Genomic DNA, 19,222 nt, shown 5'->3' on the forward strand with positions numbered 1-19,222 from the left:
GCTGGCAGAGGGTGGTTCTATTTGCTGCACTCCTGACTGCATTTTCATTGCACTTTTTAGAGGCACTAATAGGCAACGAGGATATTTGATAACATAAACTGCTTATATGATCTGGATTCCAGTATTAAGGTTATAAGATAAGTATAATTAATTGATAAAAACACAGAAGTGTGTTTGACCATTATAATTTAGGGATAAAAATACACTGGCACACTTAACCATGTTTTCATACAAAAGGATAATTTTAAACACTTGGAAACAGAGTGGTAATCATTTTATAAAATGATAAGCAGTGACACATTTGCAAGCATCAGTATAAATTGGCACATCACTGATCTCTATTAATAGCAACACTCATTTAAGGGCCTATTGCAGTAGCACTCCTAAGGCAGGTTAACAATAGTGGAATATCTTTGGTGAGGTTACATTGGTTAACATGTATTACATTTTGTTCATAATTATAAAATAAGTTTTATGTGATTCATCCTACTTAACATATGCAGAAACTACTAAATATGGTAAGTTAAAGTACTGGTTTTGGTGTTTCTTGATATGGATGTATAAGCAAATATTGAAAAAAATAACCATTCCTACAAAACCTAAAACATAGTCATCTACAGTACTAAACCTATACAGTAATATAAGTAATATATACAGTGATAAAAATACATTATATCTATAAGGATGACTGCAATTAGGGATACAGAGAATAGGCAAGAAGAGACTGGAATTTACTGGAAAAAATTGGCAAGGAACCAAGGTGTATTGGGAACAAATAATTAGAGAGAGAGAGAGAAAGGTAATTGAATGGGAAGAGGCCAATAATTCATTTGGACTGTAGGCTACATAATACCTTCCTTATCAAGTAATGATATCAGAGTATAAGCAAAGAGAAAGAAATAGGGGGATTCTAAGTGAAAGACCAGCACTGGTAAAGTTTTTAGCAGAGTCTAGAACAGAAGCTGTTGTTAAAAAGAGAAAATTAGTAGGGCATATAAAATACTGCATGATAACTACAGGAATCAATCAGACGAGATTAGAAAGGACTGGGAAGAGAGACTGGATATGCAATTCACAAAGAAACAATGAGGAGGTATATGTATGACTTCAAACTATGCAACAAAGTCTATAAAATTTAGGATCTTTGCTTGGAAGTGTTTGCATAGGTATTTTTATACCCCAGGCAGACTCTGAAGAATTTTTCCTCAGGTAGATTGCAAATGTTGGAAGAGTGATTGAGAGGAAAGAGATAATTGGGAACATATTTTTTGGCAGTGTAATATGTTGGCAGAGTTTAAAAATTCCCTGCAGGCTACTATACCAAAACTACTGGGTGAGTAAATTGATGTAACTAAGGAAATAATTTTTTAAGATATGATACAGAATCAAAATTGCTTAGACATAGCAAGGTCATGCTGACTTTAATTCTGGTGGCTGCCAAAAAAACAACTACTTGAAAATGGAAATCAAAGTCTAAATCAACTGTACTAGAAACAGTGAATATAGTAACAGAGATAAAACAACTGGAAGTTATATCTTTAGATAAGGGTAGGAGCAAATTACACAGAAAATGGGAATTGTGGGAACAATGCACGCAGAATAATGTTATGGAGGAGGAATGGAGTTTAAAAGAAGGTAGGAATTGAATGAGCTTTGTAATATATGACATATGACTGACAATGACTGGATAGATTATACGCGATATATAATGTTTGCAACTGCAAATTTGTCAATATAATTTGTTTTCATTTATATAAATGTATGCTTGCCTATGTCATGAATGATAATTTAATAAAGTTTTTTTTTTGTTTACAAAAAATAATATAAATGATATATGTGCTAATCTGACATTGGAACATGTATGTATAGCACATCTGTTCTAAATTATTTCTTCTCTTTTCAGGCTTTTACTATCATGGACCAGAACAGAGATGGTTTCATAGACAAAGAAGACCTGAGAGACACCTTTGCAGCTTTGGGTAAAACATAATAATAATAATAATAACAATAAAAATTTTCAATACAGTAACAACATATAATATGCAAAAGTAATTTATTAAGCAAGTTAAACAGTGTAAAATTGAATGAGACTCATGAGGCATTGAAAGTGTTTTTGAACAGGCTAAAAGCCTGACTTTGTAACCAACACATTGTTACCAGCAACCTCTAACATATACTATTGCTTTACTATTTTTTTATAAGACAGAATAAATTAGGGGCAGGAACCTGGTTTCCATTGTGTAGTTCAAATGCATTGATGAGACTAAATAATGAAACGAGTTATAAAGTACAGAAATTGAGGTGGTAGGAGGCCAAATTTGCCTCTTCTACTGAATATATCAAATTTAGTTAAACTCATTGCTGTGACATATGATGCTATTAAGTCAATGTATGTGCTTAATTATATATTATTTTCCTTTGGGAAAGGTTGGCAGTCCACTCTCTGTAATTTGAAGTAGCTGGTAGAATGGTTTAGTTATGTGAAATGGCCTTGGTTCAAGTCCCATTTAAAATAATTGTTGCCTTTTCATCTTTGGCTGTATATTATTGATTTAACATTTGTTTACTGGAAAAGTCGGTCTGGGCAGAGCCCATTTTCAGTGGAGAAATGCTCCAGATGCATGTCTTTGGAATGCAGGAAGAAACTGTAGCACCTGTCGGAAACCCATGCAAACTCTGGGAGGACATGCAGACTCCTCAGAGAAGGCACCCCAGCTGAGAATTGAACCAGAGAACCTCTTGCCATGAGGCAACTACACTAACTGCTGCACCACTGTGTCACCCAATTGTATGCCATTGGGATGAATAGCTATATTGGTGGTCATTGAGATGTGAACTGGAAGAAACAGCAGTGTAATCAGTGACAACATAAATTTCAATTAAAGTTCAACTAATTCAATGTTTGAATAAAATGGCATCCCAGGTTAGCTGGTTTCAGGTCTTAGATGAGACACCTGTTTCCCACCTTTGCTTGTAGCTAATTGTCTTTTTATTAAATTGTTCCAAATATGCCACTCCCACTCCCTCACGTCATTGCCAGTTTGGGATACTGTGAGATCCCACTAAGGTAATGGTACTGAATCCAGCCTATTGAGTAAGCAGGAATGTTAAGAGGGATAAGAGGTAAGAGAATGCGACACGAGTGGTTGACTGAGATATTGGGAAAGTGGCAACGTGTTCCTCAGCCTTAGAATGTCTACATATTCCTGCGCTGTCTTCTCAAGAAATTAGTTTGGTCATCTGAAAATCCTTTGATACCTCAGCTATGTGTAATGAAAAGTACCTCAGAATAGTCATAAAATAATTCAGTCTAATTCCTCCTGAGGTAAGCATTTCTTCAAACTGGAAACCATTTGAAATGTTGGGACCTGCACAAGCGAGTCCCGAAATACAGAGACTGAATGGCTGAAAAACAGACCTATATATATATAGTCTGAGATGGCCATTTCTCAAATATTCCCTTCTCTCCAAGGTACGGTGATCTTGGAGTTGGTATATATAAATTTGGGGGTGGTGGGAGCTTCCCCTCTTTGGAAGATGTAGGGGACTTGCCCCATGCAAAAAAATGGTTTGAAGAAGAAGAGAGATTTTTGAGATTTACTCTTTTCCTGCAGTTTCAGTTGTTTTGTATGGCTGTCTGCCTGTCTGTCTGTCTGCACTTGGCATTACCAATGCTGACATTTCAAAAGGGAGCACTTCACACTATTTGTTCTTGGATTTATTTGCTGCTCTGTAATTTTTTTTGATGGTTATATATGTGTGTATATATGTGTGTGTGTGTGTGTGTGTGTGTGTGTGTGTGTGTGTGTGTGTGTGTGTGTGTGTGTGTGTGTGTGTGTGTGTGTGTGTGTGTGTGTGTGTGTGTGTGTGTGTGAGTGTGTGTATGTGTGTGTGTGAGCGTGTGTGTGTGAGTGTGTGCGTGTGTATGGATCCATATCTGTAGGATCATAGGATCATAGGAGGTTACTAGGATATTGGCCCTGTGGCCCTTATAAGTCTAACCAAGAGTTGAGCCCATGTTTATTCAAGTCAGCACCCAAAGCCCCTGTCCAGCAAGGACACAGATGGAATCCAGGGGTGTATTTTCTGTTTCCCATCCAGTTATCCAGGTTGCGCTTAAAAAGGGATAATGAGGTACTCTGCTTGATGTGGAAAGGGAGTCCATTCCACAGATGGGCGAGTCTGAGGACCCAAATCTGTCATGCCACCAAGTCCTGGTGATATCACAGACCAGGTTGAGGTCACGCTCAAATGGAGCTTGACATGCAAATATGCAGTAGTCCCATCAAAGCGGGGTCTGAGATCACTTTATATGTCAAACAGAGGTCACCCCTGAGGGATAGGGATTTTCACCTATCTATGTATGGTAGGTGTTTGAGGCCCTGGATTCTCCTGGTGAGGAACCTCTGTGGTCTTTCCAGCTGCTGCATGTGCTTTGTGCGGTACATGCCAAAGAGATCATTGTACTCAATAATTGGCCTTATAAGGGAAGAATACAGGAATGGTATGACCTCTTTGTCCCTGGATGAGATACCCTTACTTATGAGGTGGGTCATGTAGAAAGTTTCTGTACAATGAAAGCAACATGGTGGTCAAAAGTCAAGTTCCTATCAACCTGGGTGCTCAAATCCCTCACTACTGATTGTGTACTTAGGCCATTGTTATTAATATGATAATATGTGGGGATGTCATTCTCCCCAAAGGGGATAATGATGCATTTTTTGGCATTCAGCTTGAGGACATGTTTCTGGCACCAGTCATTTGTCTGGGTGAGACCCTCTTGGAGGACGTCCACATTACTTGAGGAATTGATGACTGCACCCAGCTTGCAGTCATCTGCAAACTTGGACAGCTGTAGTCCACTGGTTTTGGCCTGTACTTAAGAGAAATATAACCTGAATAACAGAGGTCCCAAGACCGATCCCTGGGGTACGCTGCTCATTACGGGTTGACTACTTGAAGTGGCTTCCCCTATTTTGATCAGGTGGGTTCTATCAGTGAACCATTTTTCTACCCATCTGGTAAAATATGGCTTGATGCCTAGTTGAGAGAATTTATCTACCATGCCCAAGTGGGGAATAGAGTCGAAGGCTTTTGCCAGGTCAAGGTAGGCAGTGTGCACCGTCTTCCCCTCGTCCATGGCTTTGGTGACTGTCTCAAAGGGTCTATATCATATAGTCTAAGCTTTAGGTAATTGAATACCTAAATCTTGACAGCTAAACAGCGAAACGCGAATGGCCATTTCCGCAAATGATTTCATAAGGAAAAAATTTGCTTGGCCATTATCGGGAATCTGCCCTTTTCTCAGAGTTGGCATATTTAGTTGGGGGGATTGTGGGGGTCAAAGTTGCAAGTTTTTTTTTTTTTTGTCTGGCCAAGTGAATTTTTTCCCTATGAAAAAATTTGTGGAAGTGGCTGTTCACAGTTTACAGCTTTCGCTGTTTAGGTGTTCGATTCAAACTTTAGGTATTCAATTACCTAAAGCTTCAATTATCTAATACAGACCAGTCTTAAAGAAGTCAACTAGATTGTCTCCTTGACAAAGCCAAACTGTGTGGGGTCGAGTGTTTGGAGGTTGCCAATGTCCCTGTTAATGAGGTCCATGATAATATGTTCCATGGCCTTGCAGATCAGGCTAGTTAGGCTAATGAGTTTATAATATCCCGGATCGGTGGATGCTCCACCTTTGTGTAAAGGGATGACAGTGGCTGTCCTCCACTCAATGGGACAAAGCTGGTACTCAGGCTTTGGTTGAATAGGGTTCCTATTATGCCCTGTATATGGATTAATAGAATGGTCTGTGGTCCACATGCTCCTATTGACATGAACCTGAAATTAAATCTTCTGACTGCTGCGAGTACTACCTCCTTCCTTTTGTTCGCGTCCTTGAAGTCATATCAAGTCTGTCTTAAATATATGTTCTCCTGCAGACTAATTGCATTTTGTAATGCAAATGCCTGTTCCTCTGACAGTAGTTAAACTGCATCTGATTAATGCCAGCTCCATGGTACAGAAGACTGATCCCTGATATTGGTCACAGTGACTTTCAACTCCTCTTCTTTCATGGAACTGCATATTCAACAATCTTGTTTACAGAGTTTTTAGCAATTTTCTCATTTCTCTCTCTTCTGTACAGGGACTATATAGGATGCCTAGGTATGTAGGCTACAGCGTTTCCTTTCTATATTGTGCCTTAATATAACAGTGCTCTAATCCCAGTGACTATCATTGTATCCAAAGTGGAGTTATATAATATATAGGTCTATGTTGTTTTATCAATGGTCCAGAACATTGGACCTCATATGATTAAACCCATATGATTGACATCATGGAATGTCAAAAACTACAGAAATACACAAAACTGTGTTATTGGAGTGGGACAGGCCCTCCTGTATCCCCCCCCCACACACCCTGTTAATTTTATATACCAACTCTGAGATTACACTGCAGTGGGGAAACTGCACATTCATGAATCCCCACTGTACCATGATCTCGGTACAAACAGTGTGATGGTTTGAAATGTCGATTATATGGTCTTGCCCATATGCAATTCAATGTTCTGAAACATCAATATTGTGAAGGGGGCCTAGCTGTCTCTATCTATCTATCTATCTATCTATCTATCTATCTATCTATCTATCTATCTATCTATCTATCTATCTATCTATCTATCTATCTATCTAGCTATCTATCTATCTAGCTATCTATCTGTTCTGTAATGCATGTAGTGGCTTGCTAGAACTCCTGGTCTAGTGTGTCTTTATTCAGTATACATTGCGTAAATATATCTGAGGCCAGGAATACTGCTTTTGTGGTAGGTATGTATTATAGGAGAATTCTTTATCAGTTTAGAAGTATTAACTAGGCTACTGATCTGTGAGGATCTTAAGAAAACTAGCCTTAAATTTCCATGGTAGTTTTTAGCCTTATATTTTGCATACAAATAACCCTAAAATGGGTGAACAAAGATATGCTGGGATAGTTACATTTCCCTTGACTGTGAGGGACAGGAGTGCTAACCTGGGGATGTATTTGTGGTTACCAGTTCTTTCTTCCCAATTACATTTCAGTATAATAAGAGAAGTACTTTGCTTTATGTGGAGTGGAGTAGAATATTGATCCATATAAGTGGTATTCTTTGTGATTCAAAACTATCTGAACAACATGTTCTGTTTATTTTGCAAAAGAGATTAGGCTCTCTTGAGTAGGTGTTTATGATTCTCACCTTCTAGCCAGGAGAATCTCAGAAAGGCCGATAAGAAAGAAATACAGTTGCTCAACAGAGGCAAAGAAATCTTGGTGCTGACAGATGCCTGTTCTGAAAGTTTATAAAAACAGTATGAAAGGAGGTAATAGAATAAAGATTTTAGTATAACATATACACTTTGATGACTTATTTGATGAACCAATTCATGCTACTAAAGTTAATGCACACATGAATATTTATGGTGCAAGTGTTTGCAAAAAGGTCATAGTTGAATGTCACACTATGATTGCTGTATACAGTTTGATTGTGCATATGAATAAAATATTAAAAACACTATGTGAATGAGTTTTGAAAGTGATTTTATATTGTTTTTCAGATCCAAAAAATGTATAAGATTAATTATCCAAAGTAATAAAATAAAACATTTTTCTATAACTAACAACTATTGCCAAATATGTATTAAGAAATATATATTTTCCTCTGACATTACATATCAAAGTATTCAAAGCTTCTAAATATTTCTCATACTAAATATATTAAACAATTAGTCATATAATTTGTTGCTCAAGTTTGCTTTGATCAGAAAAGGCATAGTTAGCTTGTATCATGAATGAAAAAGGGTCTAGACACAAGTCCATTTATAAGAGAAGAAGCCAAGAGATAAACAACGCACGTAGTTCAAATATAAATGTGTAAAAATAAATAAATATGAATGTGTAATTTTTGCTATGCTTTCACATGTTTGTTTTGTGTGCCACACACATATGAGGAAAAGATGATAAACCTGGACAGTTCTTAACTGCTTCAATTATCTATTCATTTCCTCCCCCACCCCTACATATTAACCCACTCTACCTACCCAGTCCCAGCCCCCTTTTTTATCTTCTCTATTGATTACACTCCTCATCAGTGTTATTCGCTAGGCCCCATTTTTTATCCAATCTATTTACTACACTTGTTCAGTTGTACTACTCTAAAGCAGGCTTTTGTCTCTTTCTACACTCGTTCTGCTTATTCTTTCTCCGCCCCATATTTTCTCAACACACAACTCGTCTCGACTACCAATCACTTCCCATTTTCATGCCATTTTATTTTTTCTTTCAGTTGTTTTTACGTGTTTTTAATAGTATTGTTAGTATCTAATGTCTTTATATTATACTGGCTATTATCACCTCACCCATGCTTTCCTAATTTTTTATACTATGTTCTACTCATGCCAAAGTTGTATAATGTACATTGCCAAATTTCACCTCCACAATGCTGCAAAATATATACTATGTATTACTATTGGAAATTATTAATTTTCTTGTAACAGACCTTTTCTCCAAGGGCCTCTGCTGAAAATGGGACATTGTTTGGCCCAGTCGGACTTTCCCGGTAAACAAATGTAAAATAAAATAAAATAAATAAATGAATGGTAGAACAGCAGGAATGGTAATTGTAGGGGGTCTCGGCTGGATTTCTAGTTGAAGCACGCACTCCTTTAATGCCATGCTCATGTAGTAGGACATTCACAACTTGCTGTGGATATAGATAAACAAGCACACATGTTTATAGTGGCATTCTCAGCTCCTTATGAACTGCAGATAACTAGGATGTGGTAGCTGAGAAACTACCAGAAACAAACAACAGAGAAGGAAAAAGGCTATACATGATTCCGGCTCACATGACCCTGCCCAATACACAGCAATTTTGGGCTCTTCCACTACAGTAGAATAATAGTATTTTAACAATGACAATTTAACTGACTGGCTACATAATCAGTTAGATAAATTGCATAAAATGTATGTACAAATACAAAATGTTATGTAATAATGTTGAGATAGGGACTATTATTAAAGAAAAAAACTAAAAGCTATAGCTGACTTGAGGATGAAATTGTTGCTTTTGGATAATTTTATCAAACATGATTGTTTCTGAAATAAAACAGGAAAAGGACAAATATTTTAATTTAAGGTTAGAAATAGATGCAAAGACTACATGAGAGGTAATAATTATAAAGGTCAATATAAAATAAAAACACAGAATGGGTTTACAACTGAAAAACCTTGAGATGGTAACAAAGGAGGAATATGCAACACTAGAAGAATTAAAAAGAGAACACATCAATTAGAATAATGAAACCAGACAGAAGAAACCAAGTATAGAAATGTTTCCATGGATGAGGTTGAGATCATGATATGGAAGGAAAATAAACAAACAACAACATGCAGTTTTTTATCAGTGCCTAAACCAAAGGTTCCAATTATATTTGGTTCGAAGCATATTTGCAATAACTTTTAGTCATTTCTGAAAGACTCATGGGACCTACTCAGAACATTACATCTACCCTCTAAATTTAATTTTGTTACCATTGATGTGGTGGACCTTCACTTGTATCCCACACACAATGAAGGAATGAGGATCTTTGAGGACATTATTTTATACACCTTGACACACATAACACATAAGGTTGCTGTATGCGGAGGGACTTATGGACAACATTTTGAAAATTACTTTCTAACATTTTTCGGAGAATTTTTCCAGCAAACAGGGGTAGCAATGGGGCGGTGCACCCACTTTTATGCTAACATAGTCCTTGCAGGTGGGAATTGAACTACATTTTGAATTCTGAATTTCAACCACACTTTTTTTTTTACACACACACAGCAAGCTCGGTAGACAGATTTCAATACTTGTGGGTGGAGGTCCAAAAAACAAAATTTCAAAAGATTTTTTTTGAGACCAAATTATTCGAAAAAATACTCTGCAATTCCCTACCTACACTTTCTTAGTGCACACCCCCTCACAAAGATCCCTCATCACTACTGAGAGGGCATAAAGAGAATTTTACATTGAAATAAGGGACATTAATATATATAGTACTGTTCATTCAACTGTGAGTCCCAGGAGTGGTTTACCTTGCAATGTGTACAAAATGCAGTAGTATTGAAGAGGCGGATTTATGAACATTTATATGAGATACAAAAAGCAAAGGACACCAATGCATTGTACAAACACACAGAGCACTGTTGTGTTATGCTTCTTTTTTTTATGTACCTACTACAATTACTGTGCACATAAATACATTTTATCAGTTTTCAACCAAACAGCTATATTGTTATATCTAGAAAGCTAATTGACTACAATATTTTTTTTAATCAATACTGCTTTTTAAATACTGTTAATTATTTTAAAGAAAAGTTTTTTACATTTATTTTAGAGATTTTAAATCTCTCACAATTTTATTATAAAATGCTCCCTCAGACTGTCACTATTTTCATTGGTTTTAACGGTAGCTGAGAAACAAATATACCACATGCATATATGTTGCCTTAATGGACTTAACCCTTTCATGACCTATGATAGCACTTGTTATTAGGTCCATATTGTAAGAAAGTTTCAGTGTTTCATATTTATTGGTGTTTATAGCTGTGGTACATCAGTTTTTCAGTCACCTCCTCCTGATATGGTGCAGTTCGATAGAAGTACACTTGTGAATACCATGTATACACACATACAAAACTATTGGCCTAAAAAAATGAGGTAAAAAACTATGCACAAGTTGTCTACACCATTATTTACACTCTGAAACCAATTTATTTATGGCCTGTGCGTATCATCAGACATTTGTATATACACTATGTTTATCAAAGCTGGTCTTAAGAATACTAGTGAGAACTGGCATAAAAAGGCATTCCACTTGTTTGTTTGTGTCTTTCGGCTTTTCCCGGTTAGGGGTCGCCACAGCGGAATTCCGGTCCGCTAATGATTGGCAGTAGAGCTTTTACGTGCTGGCTTTCCGGGCCTAACGCACAACCTTCAATGAAGGAATGCCCGTTCACGCATGTCGCCACACAGAAGATGCTCTAACTGAGAATCGAACAGGCAACTTCTAACTGTGAGGTGACAACGTTACTGCAGCACCACCACCGCAGTATAAAAAGGCATTCCACTAAACAGTAAAAATTAAAAAAGGTACTATACAGTAACACAATTAAACATTAACACACACTAAATCCAAATAAAATCGATTAACAAAGAAATCCAATAATTAAAAACTAAAATATTAATAGTTATGACTGCAGCCACATACAACTGAAATGAACTCTAACCTGAACACAGTATAGAAGCCTTATAATAAAACTAAAAAAATATGTAGTAACATGGAGAACATAAACATAAATAAATATTATAAAATGGAAGGCATGTTTACATGTATCTATCCAGAGTGACATAAAATGGCTGTTAAAAACAAACAGGAAAGTAGAAAAAAATATTCCACCCAAAAGAACCATATTTCCTTAAATATTTCAGACTGAAATACAATTAAATCAGTAAATAAGTAAATAAGTCTGCAAAAAAATTTAGAAAAAGCATCCCTAACCTAAAAAGAAAGAACAATCCTACCAAACTATGCTGGAATTCTAATCCTCTCAAAGTAAAGAAGCTGCAAACAATATCAATCATTTAATATCGTATACAAATTAGTTGCCTCTGGAAAAAGTTACAAAATTGCTACCCATCCCTTCCACTAAACATACACAGCTGACATCAGAAATTAAAACAGTGGAGCATTTGTAATCACTAAACATCTTTATTTATTTATTGTATTACTTGTTTACTGGGAAAGTTTGAATGGGCATGAATCCCATTTTCAGTGGAGGCCCGGAGAGAAAAGATCTAACATCTCCCACATTAGTGAAGTACAATAACCATAAAAATCAAGGAGATATTTTATCTTGTAAATACATCCCACAAAGTCCTCTGGTGACTATCGTCTTATGTAAAGCTATCCTCCTTTCAAACTGAGCAGTCACGAAAAATATTTAGTCCCCAAGTACTGGAACTCAGTCATGGTCTGTAATGACTGCTGATGCAAGTTGCATACACAAACCTCCCTTGTTAATGAGGAAGCCTAGTTCTTAAGTCCGCAGTTCACAGCCACAATACAAATTAAATAAAAAAAAATATCTCCCTTGCCTAATAAGAAACACTAACCTTAATTTCCACATTCTCATTGTACGTTTGAGGACCATAAATGTGATTTTTAGGACAACAGGAATCTAAGTGCAATTACATGGAGACATAAATACATCTGAAATGCCTGTATCTAAGAGTATTCTCCCTTCTCTGAGGTACAGTGAACTCAATGCTAGTATATACAACTACTGTGGGGGTGCAGTTCCCCACACTGAGGGCTGGGAGTGGGATTTATCTTCCCAGAAAAAAAGATTTTTAGTTATAACAGCAAGTTTCACACTTCAGTGTCATATTCAGATATTTGCACTTACTTTTTTGGACTTGCATTGAAGAATCTCAAAATTCTAATATTATAACACTATTTCTAACTATAAACAGAAGGGAAAATGTGTAAAAAGCCACAAAAAACATTTCCTTACTCCAATATAAATAAATAATAACCAAATAGTCATGGAAATACAAAAAAGTCAAAACCACATTATAAATGAATTTTAAAAAAGAAACAAAAACAATCAAACCCACGAACATATATATAACTTAAATAAAGTGCAATTATATCTAAGCATATGCTAAATTTGTAAACAAATAGCATTTTTATACATATGCCTTCTATTTTTTTCTGAAAATGGGATGGAATTAAAAAATGCATCTCTATTCTTAAGCACACTAGTACGAATAACATTTAAACAAAATCAAATACAAGGCAATACATATACAGACATTGCTCAGTTTCTAACTAGCTACAGCATAAGTGATATTTCATTGATCTTTCAAATTTTTTTATCTGTGGGCAGGAAGCAAATATTTTTCACTTGCTCTTCTCCTACAAGTTAATATATTTTTATAACATTTAGAGATCATACTAAAATCCCCTCAGCAAAGAAAACCTGGAAGATATATAGGAAATAGTCAAGTGCAAATTACCATTAATATGCAGAGAAGGGGGTTATAGACCAAAGAAACACACACACACACGGATTCAGAAAGATCCATACTGCTGGCAGTAAGAGCTGCGGCCAAAAAGGATTGTTTCCACGATGCAGAAAAATGTGATTCAGAGACATGTAAGCCACACTAATTTTATTATAAGCTAATTTGCATGTCTCTGAATCACCCTGAATTCTGTCTTTGCAAATCAGCACTTTCTTGCTTTAGTCAACACTGGCAGCCCATGCATTGTGTTGGCCTAGGCCCCCTCCCCATTCACCCCCCCCAAACATACACTGACATGCTTCTTACCTGTCCGTGAATTGACTGAACATCCCCAGTGTTTCTTCTTATTTATGTCTTTGGTAGCATAAGTTGTCCCTAATTTTGCAAGATGCTCCTACTGTTGCCTCTTATACATGTTGTATCCCTTGTATCTTATTGACTGTTGCAATAATTGAAAATTGTCAGACATAAGAGTTTCATAGCACTTATTATGTTAAAATATATCCTGCCACACTAAGTCCCCAGTTAGCCTAGGTCATTAAGGCTCCTGCTTGATATGTTGCTTTTTGGTCATAGGAGCAGGGTTTGAAGCTTCCCTCCTTTTAACTTTTCACTTTATTTTAGTTTTTATTATTTTGAATGATTTTATGCAATAAGTTGCATTATCCTTGGTGGCACAAAGAGCTGGGCGCGTGGTCCATGTACAAGCCAGGGTTTGAATTCCTTTAAGTGCCTTTAAGGCACAATATGAAGATATATTTGTGGTGTCTTGTGTTCCCCAACTCTTATATTGCAAGAATTGCTTATTAGTTTAGGGGAGTATGAAAGTGTGACAGCCACCCACATACATGTTCATACATTCATACACATATGCACACACAGACACACACACACACACACACACACACACACACACACACACACACACACACACACACACACACACACACACACACACACACACACACCTTCCCTACCTCTTCCCTAACTAAACCCCCTACTGTGACCACCCAGGCAGACATCCTTCTGCATACACTCACATATGCAGTCACAAATATATACACCTGCACCCCCTCACTACCTGCCTTCTAAACTCCCTGACATTTAATTTTAACATGATCTAAACCATTGGATGTAATGGGTGAACATGAGCTTTTCACCATGGTAATTAATAAGGGTGGCTGAGGTACCTTATGCATCTGTGCGGCAGTGTAAATGCCTTACCAGAGGCATTTTCAGGAGGAGAGCACATGTTTAGTTAGTATAAGCCCCTCCTCAAATGCCTCAGTAGCATTTGCAATAAGCCACAGATGCTGTAGTGCTGCCCCACTTAGTAGTACAGCACTGTGGTAGGGCCACAGATGCTGTAGTGCTGCACCACTTAGTAGTACAGCACTGTGGTAGGGCTGTCTGAGAATCCAAAATGGTTACTGTCAGGTGTGTATAAGACTTACACCTTGCTTTAACTATTCTGAGTCGTGCTCCCCCAACACTCAGTCACACATGTCTGTCATCTACTGGAATATATGTGCAAAGTGCTATGACAATTAATCTACCACGAGGGAGCAAGAAAAATGGTTTGTTCCCCTTGCAGGATCCATAGTCTAGCCTATTTAGGAATTTTCACTTTTTGGTGATTCAGTGTTTTTGGTTGCCATTCTGTGAGTCGATCAACAAAATCAAGAATTGTGAATATAATTATATATGGTGTGTGCGTGCGTGTGTGTGTATTCTTTCCTCTGCCAGATGTCAATGTTGCAGATGTGAAACACACACCGTGTGGTATAGTATTAAGACTGAATGTGTAATGAATGCGTTTGAATGCATCAGTCAGTGGGTACTGATACTATGAAAATAACTTTGATGAAACTCACTTTCTGTGATCTCAAAGCTATAATTCGTTTGTGGGAGCAAGCACCTTCATTGAACACCCTCAAGAAGGGACATATCCCACCCTCACATACATATGTATATACCAAATACATATTGACACAACAGGGGAGAAAAGTGTTTACTCCATTATCACTGAAATTGGCTTTCGGCAAATCACCTTGCAGTATTGGCACTCCCAAAAAGATGACATAAAATACATACAATACAGAATTTCTAAACACCTAGCACCATATTATTCAAATGGAGCCTATTATTTCTGAAATTCTGCCTTCAAAATATGATATAAAAACAAATATGCAAACGTAGCGCATTCACATGCTGTTTTTGTTGGGTCTGTGTTAACTTACTGAAAAGCAATATTCTGCAAGTTATAATACTAAACATACAACGTCGAAATGTCAAAATGCTGAAATGTTCAAATGTTGAGGTGAAAATGCCTAATGAGCAACATGGGTAGAACACTGGACTTTACACACACACACACACACACACACACAGGACCCATGTTAGCACTTGTTTGTCAGTTTCACAGACAGGAGAGTGATACTGTTTTTTTACTGGGTTGTGTAGAAATGCAGCATATATATATGTAGTACATGTATGCTACTAATAGCATGCACATGTAGTATATGTATGCTATTAGTAGGTATCTTGAGTTCAACATTGTTAAGTTTCAACATTTTGACTACAAGATTTTGCATTCATTATTATGACATTCACATTATCACTATTCAATAATTTGTCACATACCCGCTTTTGTCATAATACATGTAAATTTGCATGCATTTTTATGGTAAGCGATTGGTTGCAGAGGTTTTATTGTTAGTTTGCAGTATGCTATTTATATGGGTTTCAAGATCATTATTCCCATTATTAGAGGTTTCTGTTTTTTAAAGTGTAAAAAAGTTAATTAAAAAAACGTGGTTTTCAGTACAACACAAACTGTTTCACAAGTTCTGAAACACTACTGAGTTGTCATTTTCTGTGTATAATAATGCCCTCCAAGGGGAGTATTTAAGAATTATAATAGACCTTAGGGTGAAGAGATCCTCCAACTGTGACATCAGGCTGCACAGAACTCCTTTGTGGTTCACCATTTTTGGCAATATCCACTCTGTCAGGCACTATTACTTCCATTGCGCTGATGATACAATCTGCTTGTGACCCAGCTATTTTACCAAATATTTTACCAATAACACACTAATATTACAGGAAAGAACCTAACTGGAATATATATATATATATATATATATATATATATATATATATATATATATATATATATGTCTATTTCAAAACATCTAAAACCCATAACATCTAATTTCATAACATTGAAAATATACATTAGAACATCAAACACTACAAATCGCATAAAAATAATATCCCCTCCACATATAACAACACCAAACTGCCAAACACACTTTTTACTATGTTTCTGCAAGGGGGAAACCCCCCTGCACCCCCCATAAATTAAATATACCAACTCCGAGATCACACTACAGTGGGGAAAAGTTAATTTCCTAACCCCACTGTATCACGATCACTATAAAGAATGTACACATAATGTCTATATCACTTATCTGTATGACCTAAAAAAAATATAGAAAGGCAAAATAAACAATTATATAAAGAGTATTAATTCCTACACTATATAAATAATAACTATAGAAATGAAAACTACATCTCATAGTGATACTACAAGATTAACAAATTAAACTATAACATTTACATATCTCCTGATACATTTGTTGTTGTTGTATCTTTTGGCTTTTCCCGGTTAGGGGTCGTCACAGCTGAACTCCGGTCCGCTAATGATTGGCAGTAGATTTTTATGTACCGAGTTGCCAGCCCTGACGCACAACCTTCAATGAAGGTACCCCCATTCACGTATGTCTCCACACAGAAAACGCTTTAGCTGAGAATCAAACAGGACAACGTCTTACTGTGAGGCAACAACGCTACCGCAGCACCACCATTATTACATATTATACATTTTAGATGTTATGAAATTCGATGTTATGAGTTTTAGATGTTACGGATTTTAGATGTTCTGGTCTCGATGTTATGAAATTAAATGTTATGGGTTTTAGATGTTTTGAAGGGGACCCATATATATGTGTGTGTGTGTGTGTGTGTGTGTGTGTGTGTGTGTGTGTGTGTGTGTGTGTGTGTGTGTGTGTGTGTGTGTGTGTGTGTGTGTGTGTGTGTGTGCGTGTGTGAGTGTGTATAAATATACACATATGTATTTTAACTGATGTTTGCATAGTAACATTCTTTATTATTTTGCCTCACTTTGTTCCTGCAAATGCTTGGATAAGCTACCTGCAGAGGCTGTGCAACAGGTTGACTGTGCTGAGTAGTCTACCCTGCTTCCATAAGCCTGTACCCCAGGAATCAACCCTATCCATTGTTGTTAGCCACTGCAAACTGTCCTCACCCATGACAGTGGGGAAACTCCTGCCTGCTTATGTGCTACTGAGCATTTACAACTCCCTCCCACAGTGAGAGAGGCAACTGGGCCACACTTCTTCATTCCTTTCTCTGTTCCATGTAGCTTCTTCAGTACTGGGGGCTACTACTAAAACCTGGGTCACCTAAGCCGTAGTCATGGCTCCATCCCTCTATGCTACAGAGGAAGGTGTTTAGTAACATTATTTCTGTAGAAGCAATGAAGATAAGAAAGAAAAAAAGGTTTCTGTCCAGACAGAGGAAGCTGTTAGAAGTCAAAAACAGACAAACATGAGGTAGTGCAACATAAATGTATTACTACAAATGTGCTTAGAACAACCAGAGAGAAGTTTGGGGAACCTTTCATAAGAAATCTGAAAAAAGAGTAGGTGAAGTTCCCCAGTTCCTTGGCTAAAAATTCCCCAAGTCCGAATGAACACCACCTTGGGTCTCCCCTGAAGAGGAGAAGCTGTCCTAGTGGGATTAACCTGGTCAGCAAAGTATTCATAAATAAATAAATAAATAGGTTCTCAATGTTAATCTATTCAAAATGTTTTTATCTGTATCTCTGTCCACGATACTGTGTGCTCTACACTTAATTTTTGAATTTGCACATTATGCCTTCTATCTCTGATGTACTTAGTTGATTTTACAGCTCATATACACAGTCAGAATAATATATAACTCACCAAGTATGCATCAAGGTTCTCTTTATGTTCTTCTTGCCAGTGAGTTGACATTTAGCTATGTTAATCTTTAGAAGTAAACGTAACTTCTCCATCCTGAACTGTTTTCTGTTACCTTCCTCTGTATCGCCAAAATATGTTCAATAACCTTGATAAACCTGGGTGACTGTACACTGGATTCGTATTCCAGATGTGGCTTTTTAAGGACCAGTAAAGAGTGGTAAATGTAATTCGTTATTTCTGTCCTAAACAATGGCAAACACATGCCATGTACTTTGCCTTAACATATGTTTTACACAGTGTGATATAAAATCCATTTTGTTGTCTAACTAAAATTCCCAGGACCTACCCTTGCTCTATGGCATAGAGGGTTAAAGCCCTGACTATGACACAGATGATGCCAGTTTGAATAGCAGCATGTACTGAAAGAACCAGGTGGGGGAGGGTGGGACTAAGTAGATTATACTAGCTTGCTCACCTAGGGCATAGGTGGTTTATTTCATGTAAGTGGAAGTAACTTGCACAAGTGGTCATAGACCAGTGAACATTGGTTAGACAATTCCAGTCAGGTGATGTTAGCCTTTTTAAGGTGTGTGTGTGTATGTGTGTGTGTGTGTGTGTGTGTGTGTGTGTGTGTGTGTGTGTGTGTGTGTGTGTGTGTGTAAATGCACATGCCATGAGGAAGGTTTTGGATGTCCTTTGGTGGTGCATTGCTCACATCTGCCACCTAGGGTGAGACTAAGGCTTAATAGAAATGCTGCACTTCCTGATGTCCTAAGTGATGAGAGCTGCAACGAAGAGACTGGTACCTGGTAGTTCCACAACCTGCGGGCGGTTATGGGTCATTATTCAACATGGACAGCCCTGATTGGGGGTGTGATGCCAGTCCCTTAGGCAACTGGGTTAATGATTCCCTTCCTTGACAACTGGCAGATGGTTGGGCATCAGCAGGTGCACAAACTCTTCCATGGCTGTCTGGATGATGGCTGTCTCTGATTGGCTCTTGTTTGGTTGAAGGTAGAATTCCCCCAGTTCTGACATGAATGGGCTCAAGATCCCTGGGAGGAATGGCTTGATGTTCGACAGACATGGA

General features: G+C 37.2%; 1 protein-coding gene across 2 annotated transcripts in view; it reads left to right on the forward strand.

The window, feature by feature from the left end:
• The window catches only part of MYL10 (myosin light chain 10), a 126,473-nt gene that overhangs the window by 62,603 nt on the left and 44,648 nt on the right, over window positions 1–19,222 (forward strand). For both annotated transcript variants that reach the window (XM_044054029.1, XM_044054030.1), the window contains exon 3: window positions 1,904–1,979. In XM_044054029.1, coding sequence (XP_043909964.1) covers window positions 1,904–1,979 — 76 coding nt within the window. The remainder of the gene's footprint in view (window positions 1–1,903; window positions 1,980–19,222) is intronic.

This window comes from Protopterus annectens, chromosome 13.part0 (genome assembly GCF_019279795.1).
Source record: "Protopterus annectens isolate FY-2018-M chromosome 13.part0, PAN1.0, whole genome shotgun sequence".
NCBI classification, from domain to species: Eukaryota; Metazoa; Chordata; order Ceratodontiformes; family Protopteridae; genus Protopterus; species Protopterus annectens.